Here is an 8,502-nt window from a genome sequence, read left to right as displayed (position 1 = left end):
GAACAATGTTTTAAAAACTCAAAAGCCATGCCCATGTCCTTAATGAAATTAAACTCTTTACTAGCAAATATATATACACTGTGTTTAAACAGGCAAACAACAGAAAAAGTGCTTACAGAAGAAATGCGATTCCTGCTCTTTGAAAATTAAGGACTGTCAAGAGTTTGTGCTAGCGTCATCTAGTGACAAAAAGGGGTAATCTCAGCTTACCAAAATCTGTGGAACACTTGGGAGAGAAATGGCGGTGCTGCTGTCCTCCAACGCCATCTTTTTTCTAGAAGAATATTGTAGTTAACACAATTCCACCACGACTTTTGGTCATTAACTTATGTCCTCTCTATCTGATACATCAGACAGAGATGAAAATGTGAAGTAAAAATTCAGAGGAAAAGGGACAGGGCCTGTTTTTAATCTCTGACAGCACTTTCCGGCACTGTCTGCAGAAGTCATGCTTCAGTCCTTGGAAGAGTTTCAGCATATCACTGGCTTCATGAAGCGGAGGCCCCTTTCAGATGACTGGCCAGGTGGGCAGAAGTCACATCACCTTTGCAGACCCCTGGCTGAAGCTGTTGTACATTCTGGGCCATCCTGGCTGCTGACTTGAACCCGCTACCGAGGCGAACGCCTCATCCTGCCCCACTCCCACCCAGTTTCTCACCAGCTCTGTTTTTTTCTTATCTTTGGTTCAGCCCACATTTTGCCTAGCTCCATTCCAACAGGTCTGTTTCAGTTCAGTTCCTTTCTTTCTTCCTTTTCCGTTTTCCCAAAACAGACCTGGCTTTTGTTGCCTACTTGCATCCTCTATGGGGTTTGGGTTTATTTTATTTCATTGCAGAAAGAATACTTAACATAAGCAGAACCTAGCAGACTATAGTCCATGGGGTCGCAAAGAGTGGAATACAACTGAGAGACTAACCCACATCACACCCCATTAGATCAGGGTTTTTAAAATATTTTATTTCATTTTTGGTTTTAAGACTCAATTTTATTTTAATTTTTTGGCCACACCATGTGGCATGTAGGATCTTAGTTCTCTGACCAGGGATTGAAACCTCATGCCCTGCACTGGAAGCATGGAGCCTTAACCACTGGACCCACCAGGGAGGTCCCTGAAACCAGTTTTTAAGTGTACAGTACAATATTGCTATCTATAGACACAATGTTGTACAACAGATCTCTAGAAGTTATTCATTTTGCATACCTCAAACTTTATACCAGTGACTAGCCACTCCTGCTTTCCCTCACCCCAGCCCTTGGCAACTACCATACTATTCTCTCTTTCTATGGGTTTGCTTTTGGATACCTTATGTAAGTGGAATCATGCAGTAACTGTCCTTCTATGACTGGCTTATTTCACTTAGCATAATGTCCTCTTGAGAGTCCCTTGAACTGCAAGGAGATCAAACCAGTCAATCCTACAGGCAGTCAACCCTGAATATTCATTTGAAGGACTGAAGCTGAAGTGCCAATCATTTGGCCACCTGATGTGAAGAACTGACTCATTAGAAAAGACCCTGATGCTGGGAAAGATTGAAGGCAAAAGAAGAAGGGGGAAAGCAAAGGATGAGATGGTTATATAGCATTACTGACTTAACGAACATGATTTGAGCAAACTCTGGGAGATGGTGAAGGACAGAGGAGCTCAGTGTGCTGCAGTTCATGAGGGTCTCAAAGAGTCGGACACGACTTAGTGACTCAACAACAGAATGTCCTCAAGGTTCATCCCTTTTGTCGCATATGGTAGAGCCTCCTTCTTTTTTAAGATCAATAATATTCTATTGTATGTATATTAACATTTCTTTTATCTATTAATCTGTAGATGGACATTTAAGTCATGTCCACATCTTGGCTATTGTGAATAGTGTCACAATGAGAATGTGAGCACTAATATCTCTCCAAGATCCTAATTTCAATTCTTTTGGATAAATACCCAGAAATGGGATTGTGGGCATCATGTGGTAGTTTTATTTTTAATTCTTCGAGGAACATCCATACTGTTTGTCATGGAGGCTGCACCATTTTACATTTCCACCAATAATGCACAAGCATTCCACTTTGTCCACATCTTTGCCAACAGCTCCTGTCTTTTGTTTTTGTTTTCATAATAGCCATCCTAAATAGTCGTGAGGTGATATCTCATTGTGATTTTGATATGCATTTCTCCAATGACTAGTTGAGCATCTTTTCATATACCTGTTGGCCATTTGTATGTCTTCCTTTGGAAAAAATGTCTGTTCAAGTCCTTTGCCCATTTAAAAAATCAAGTTACTAAGTCTTTTTTTTTTTTGGTTTTGATTTATTCACTTCAGTTCAGTTCAGTTGCTCAGTCGTGTCCGACTCTTTGAAACCCCATGGACTGTAGCATGCCAGGCCTTCCTGTCCATCACCAACTCCCGAAGTTTATTCAAACTCATGTTCATTGAGTTGGTGATGCCATCCAACCATCTCATCCCCTGTTGTCCCCTTCTCCTGCCTTCAATCTTTCCCAGCATCAGGGTCTTTTCCAATGAGTCGGTTCTTCGCATCAGGTGGCTAAAGTATTGGAGTTTCAGCTTCATCATTAGTCCTTCCAATGAACATTCAGGACTGATTTCCTTTAGGATGAACTGGTTGGATCTCCTTGCAGTCCAAGGGACTCTCAAGAGTCTTCTCCAACACCACAGTTCAAAAGCATCAATTCTTCAGCACTCAGCTCTCTTTATAGTCCAACTCTTACATTCATACATGACCACTGGAAAAATCATAGCCTTGACTAGATGGACCTTTGTTGGCAAAGTAATGTCTTTGCTTTTTAATATGTTGTCTAGGTTTGTCATAACTTTTCTTCCAAGGAGTAAGCATCTTTTAATTTCATGGCTGCAGTCACCATGTGCAATGATTTTGGAGCCCCCAAAAATAAAAATGTTTTCACCAGAAACATCTATTTGTTCTCCATCTATTTGCCATGGAGTGATGGGACCAGATGCCATAATCTTATTTTTCTGAATGTTGAGTTTTAAGCCAACATTTTCACTCTCCTCTTTCACTTTCATCAAGAGGCTCTTTAGTTCTTCTTCGCTTTCTGCCATAAGGGTGACGTCATCTGCATATCTGAGGTTATTGATATTTCTCCCGGAAATCTTGATTCCAGCTTGTGTTTCATCCAGTCCAGTGTTTCTCATGATGTACCTGCATATCAGTTAAATAAGCAGCATGAAAATATACAGCCTTGACGTACGCCTTTCCTGATTTGGAACCAGTCTGTTGTTCCTTGTCCAGTTCTAACTGTTGCTTCCTGACCTGCACACAGATTTCTCAAGAGGCAGGTCAGGTGGACTGGTATTCCCATCTCTTTAGGAATTTTCCACAGTTTGTGGTGATCCACACAGTCAAAGGCTTTGGCATAGTCAATAAAGCAGAAATAGATGTTTTTCTGGAACTCTCTTGCTTTTTCCATGATCCAGCGGATGTTGGCAATTTGGTCTCTGGTTCCTCTGTCTTTTCCAATACCAGCTTGAACATCTGGAAGTTCTTGGTTCACGTACTGTTGAAGCCTGGCTTGGAGAATTTTGAGCATTACTTTACTAGCATGTGAGATGAGGGCAATTGTGCGGTAGTTTGAGTATTCTTTGGCATTGCCTTTTTAGGGACTGGAATGAAAACTGACCTTTTCCAGTCCTGTGGCCACTGCTGCATTTTCCAAATTTGTTGGCATACTGAGTGTAGCACTTTCACAGCATCATCTTTCAGGATTTGAAATAGGTCAACTGGAATTCCATCACCTCCACTAGCTTTGTTTGATTTGTAGGAGTTCCTTATATATTTTAGAAATTAATCCCTTATCAGATAAGTAGCTTGGGAAATATTTTCCTCCACTCCATAGGTTACCTTTTCACTGTTAATGGTTTCTGTTGCTGTATAGAAGTTTTTAATTTGATATAGCTTCAATTGTCTATTTTTGCTTTTGTTGTCTGTGCTCTTGACATCATATCTATGAAATCATTACCAAAATCAGTCTTGAAGTCTTTCCCCTGTGATTTTTTTCCTTGCTGTTGTAGTTTCAGGTCTTACATTTAAGTCCTTAACCCATTTTGAGTTGATTTTTGTATAAGGATCCACTTTCATCTTTTTGCATATGAATATCCAGTCTTCCCAATATCATTTGTTGATACTGAGTTTTCATTCAACACTTATTAAGCATCTTGGGCCAGGCATTATGGTAGGCATAGGAGAAAGGGAAAGATATACCCACCTGAATGCAGCGTTCTAAAGAACAGCAAGGAGAGATAATAAAGCCTTCTTAAGTAAGCAGTGCAAAGAAATAGAGGAAAACAACAGAATGGGAAAGACTAGAGATCTCTTCAAGAAAATTAGAGATAACAAGGGAACATTTCATGCAAATATGGGCACAATAAAGGACAGAAATGGTAAGGACCTAACAGAAGCAGAAGAGATTAAGAAGTGGTGGCAAGAATACACAGAAGAACTGTACCAAAAAAAGGTCTTAATGACCTGGATAACCACAATCATGCAGTCACTTACCTAGAGCTAGTCATCCTGAAGTGAAGTCAAGTGGGCCTTAAGAAGCATTACTACAAACAAAGCTAGTGGAGGTGATGGAATCCCAGCTGAGCTATTTCAAATCCTAAAAGATTTAATCGTGTTAAAGTGCTGCACTCAGTATGCCAGCAAACTTGGAAAACTAAGCAGTGGTCACAGGACTGGAAAAGGTCAGTTTTTATTCCAATCTCAAAGAAGGGTAATGCCAAAGAATGTTCAAAGTATCATACAGTTGCACTCATTTCACCTGCTAGCAAGATTATGCTCAAAATCCTCCAAGCTAGGATTCAGCAATACATGAACCAAGAACTTACAGATACACAGCTAGATTTAGAAAAGGCAGAAGAACCAGAGATCAAATTGCCAACATCCAATGGATCACAGAAAAAGCAAGAGAATTCCAGAAAAACATCTACTTCTGCTTCATTGACTACACTAAAGCCTTTGACTGTGTGGATCACAACAAACTGTGAAAAATTCTTTAAGAGTTGGGAATACCAGACCACCTTACCTGCCTCCTGAGAAACCTGTATGCAGGTCAAGAAGCAACAGTTAGAACCAGACATGGAAAAACAGACTGTTTCAAAACTGGGAAAGGAGTACATCAAGGCTGTATATTGCCACCCTGATTATTTAACTTATATGCAGAGTTCAGTTCAGTTCAGTTGCTCAGTCATGTCTGACTCTTTGCGACCCCATGAACTGCAGCACACCAGGCCTCCCTGTCCATCACCAACTCCCGGAGTTCACTCAGACTCACGTCCATCGAGTTGGTGATGCCATCCAGCCATCTCATCCTCTGTCGTCCCCTTCTCCTCCTGCCCCCAATCCCTCCCAGCATCAGAGTCTTTTCCAATGAGTCAACTCTTCACATGAGGTGGCCAAAGTACTGGAGTTTCAGCTTTAGCATCATTCCTTCCAAAGAACACCTAGGACCGATCTCCTTTAGAACGGACTGGTTGGATCTCCTTGCAGTCCAAGGGACTCTCAAGAATCTTCTCCAACACCACAGTTCAAAAGCATCAATTCTTCAGCACTCAGCTCTCTTCACAGTCCAACTCTTACATTCATACATGACCACTGGAAAAACCATAGCCTTGACTAGACGGACCTTTGTTGGCAAAGTAATGTCTCTGCTTTTGAATATGCTATCGAGGTTGGTCATAACTTTCCTTCCAAGGACTAAGCATCTTTTAATTTCACGGCTGCAATTACTATCTGCAGTGAGAGTACATCATATGAAATGCCAGGCTAGATGAATCACAAGCTGGAATCAAGATTGCTGGGAGAAATAAAAATAACCTCAGATATGCAGATGACACCACCTGAATGGCAGAAAACAAAGAGGAACTAAAGAGCCTTTTGTTGAAAGGTGAAAAATCTGGCTTAAAACTCAACATATAAAAAACTAAGATCATGGATCCAGTCCCATCACTTCATAGCAAATAGATGGGGAAACAATGGAAACAGTGACAGACTATTTTCTTGGGCTCCAAAATCACTGCAGATGGTGACTGCAGCTATGAAATTAAAAGACACTTGCTCCTTGAAAAAAAGCTATGACAAACATAGACAATACATTAAAAAGCAGAGACATCACTTGGCTGATGAAGGTCCATATACTCAAAACTATGGTTTTTCCAGTAGTCATGCACAGATGTGAGAGTTGGACCATAAAGAAGGCTGAGCACTGAAGAATTCATGCTTTTGAACTGTGGCGTTGGGGAAGACTCTTGAAAGTCCCTTGGACAGCAAGATCAAACCAGTCAATCCTAAAGGAAATCAGTCCTGAATATTCATTGGAAGGACTGATGCTGAAGCTGAAGCCCCAATATTTTGGCCACCTGATGCAAAGAGCCAACTCATTGGAAAAGACTGATGCTGGAGAAGATTGAGGGCAGGAGGAGAAGGCAACAGAGAATGAGATGGTTGGATGGCATCATCCACTCAATGGACATGAGTTTGAGCAAACTCGGGGAGACAGTGAAGGACAGGGAAGCCTGGCATGTTGCAGTCCATGGGGTTGCAAAGAGTCCAACATGAGTGAGCAACTGAACAAAAAGGGGATTCAGGTTGAGAACAACATAATGGTTGCAAATACAACCTCCAGAACCAAAGTACCTGGGTTCAAATCCTGGTGCTATCATTTCTAACTGTTTCATTTTGGACAAATTACTAACTTTGTGGTCCCTCAATGTTCTCACCTATATAAAAAGGATATTAGTTATGGTTCTTTTTTCACAGGGTTGGTGTGAGGATTAAACAAATACCTGTAAAAGGTTTAGAAAAATGTCTGGTGTTTGTTAAGCCCTCTTATGTACTGGCTCTTAAGGCACAGTCCTTACCTCTCAAGAGCTCACAGTCTCCAGTTGCCCCTGTCCACCTGACCCACGTGGCAGGCTGGGCTATCTGGGTCTTCTGGCACCTCAAGTGACCAACAGTTTCTAGCTACCCTTTCCTGGAATCACAGGATGAACGGGTGCAAGTTCTTGGGTCATATATTCCCGTGCGACCTTAAGCAAGTAATTTCTAATCTCTGGGTCTCACTTTATGCATTTGTAAAGGAAGGAAGTTAGACCAAAATAGATTTCCAAATCCCAATAAATGCCTTGTTCTGGGTAGACCGTTGGCTTCAGCAAGTCATTCAATCTCTCTGCGCTTGTTTCTCACACACAAAAAACAGAATAATATTACTAACCACCTCCTAGATTATGGCGATGATGCCACGAGGCAACGCAAACCCCCTATTCCCGCTCTCACCCATGGGAGGTCGCCTTTATACTCAGTCCCTTTGTCGTTCAGCGCAAGCGCGCTGGAGCCCGGGCGGCCTGAAGGTTCAAGATTTCCGGTTCCGAGGGGACTCAGAGGCCAGACTGAGACTAATGGCGGCGTCCACGGAGCAGGCCACGGGGGGCGTCGAGAAGACCGCGGCGGAAGAGAAACCGCGCGTTCTGGAACCCGGGGCAGCCCCGTTCGGAAATTTCCCTCATTATTCCCGCTTCCACCCTCCAGAGCAACGGCTCCGCCTCCTACCCCCGGAGCTGCTTCGCCGGCTCTTCCCTCAGAGTCCCGAGACAAGGCCGATCCTGGGGCTCGACGTGGGGTGTAACTCCGGGGTGAGTGCCGGGGGAGGGATCGGACGTCGGTTGAGCCGAGAGGTTGGCAGCTTTCAAGTCCTCTGGACTTTCGGCCTGGGCGTGGTATTACACCCCTCACAGCGTTCCCAAAATGAGTTTAAAGGTTTAGCGTTCGACCCCTCGCTGCTGCTACAGGACCCCCGGGGTCGTAACACCATCTCTCTTAGGAATCTGGGGGAGGAATCATTTTCAAATACGTTCGGAATTCCTGCGCCCCGCCTCCGCACTTGCAGCGTCTCGACCGAACCCCGGGTGGGCAGGGCCAAAGTGTCTGGGCTTCCGGCTGTTGCCTCCTGTCCAGCGTGGCTGGCGACTTGCTCGAAGAGAGGGGGGCTGCCTGAGACTCACGTTTGGAAGCGTGGAGTTGGGATTGGTTTACTGGATGAGCTGAGCTGGGGGTGACAGAATCATGCGTGAAATTAAGAAAAGTGTGAAACAGTGCAGAGCCAAGTGGGTATTTTAAAAGCAATCAATTGGCTGAGGACAGTGGAGAAGATCGAGAAAGAAAATAAAGCATCCTGTTAGAGGAAGGCTTTGCCACATTTTCTTACCACAAAGTATTCTTAGGCATAAGAATGATTATAGTCAGACCACAAGCAAAACAGCAGAGCGTCTTTCTAACACCTATTTGTAGTAACTAGGATATCCTAGAGGAGCAGGCATTCTGACCCTATGATTACAGATGCTTCACAAAGTTAGTACCGTCACTCCTTTCCAGACCAGGAGGGGAAGGGGTAAGGAAAATTTTACCCTATTTCTGGCCTTAGGCAGAAGAGACTTTAGTAGAAGGTTGAGGGCTGTAGGGACACAGCTGGTAAATGGGAGC

The 8,502-nt window shown here is 43.3% G+C and overlaps 1 protein-coding gene across 1 annotated transcript in view; it reads left to right on the top strand.

Moving 5' to 3' along the window:
* Positions 1-7,106: 7,106 nt before the first annotated feature.
* BCDIN3D (BCDIN3 domain containing) overlaps positions 7,107-8,502 on the top strand; it is a 5,904-nt gene continuing 4,508 nt past the window's right edge. The window contains exon 1 of the mRNA XM_010857784.1: positions 7,107-7,655. Coding sequence (XP_010856086.1) covers positions 7,251-7,655 — 405 coding nt within the window. The 5' untranslated portion in view covers positions 7,107-7,250. The remainder of the gene's footprint in view (positions 7,656-8,502) is intronic.

Source organism: Bison bison, unplaced genomic scaffold (assembly GCF_000754665.1).
Source record: "Bison bison bison isolate TAMUID 2011002044 unplaced genomic scaffold, Bison_UMD1.0 scf7180017864383, whole genome shotgun sequence".
Classification (NCBI taxonomy): domain Eukaryota; kingdom Metazoa; phylum Chordata; class Mammalia; order Artiodactyla; family Bovidae; genus Bison; species Bison bison.
This window is presented reverse-complemented; position numbering and strand designations above follow the sequence as displayed.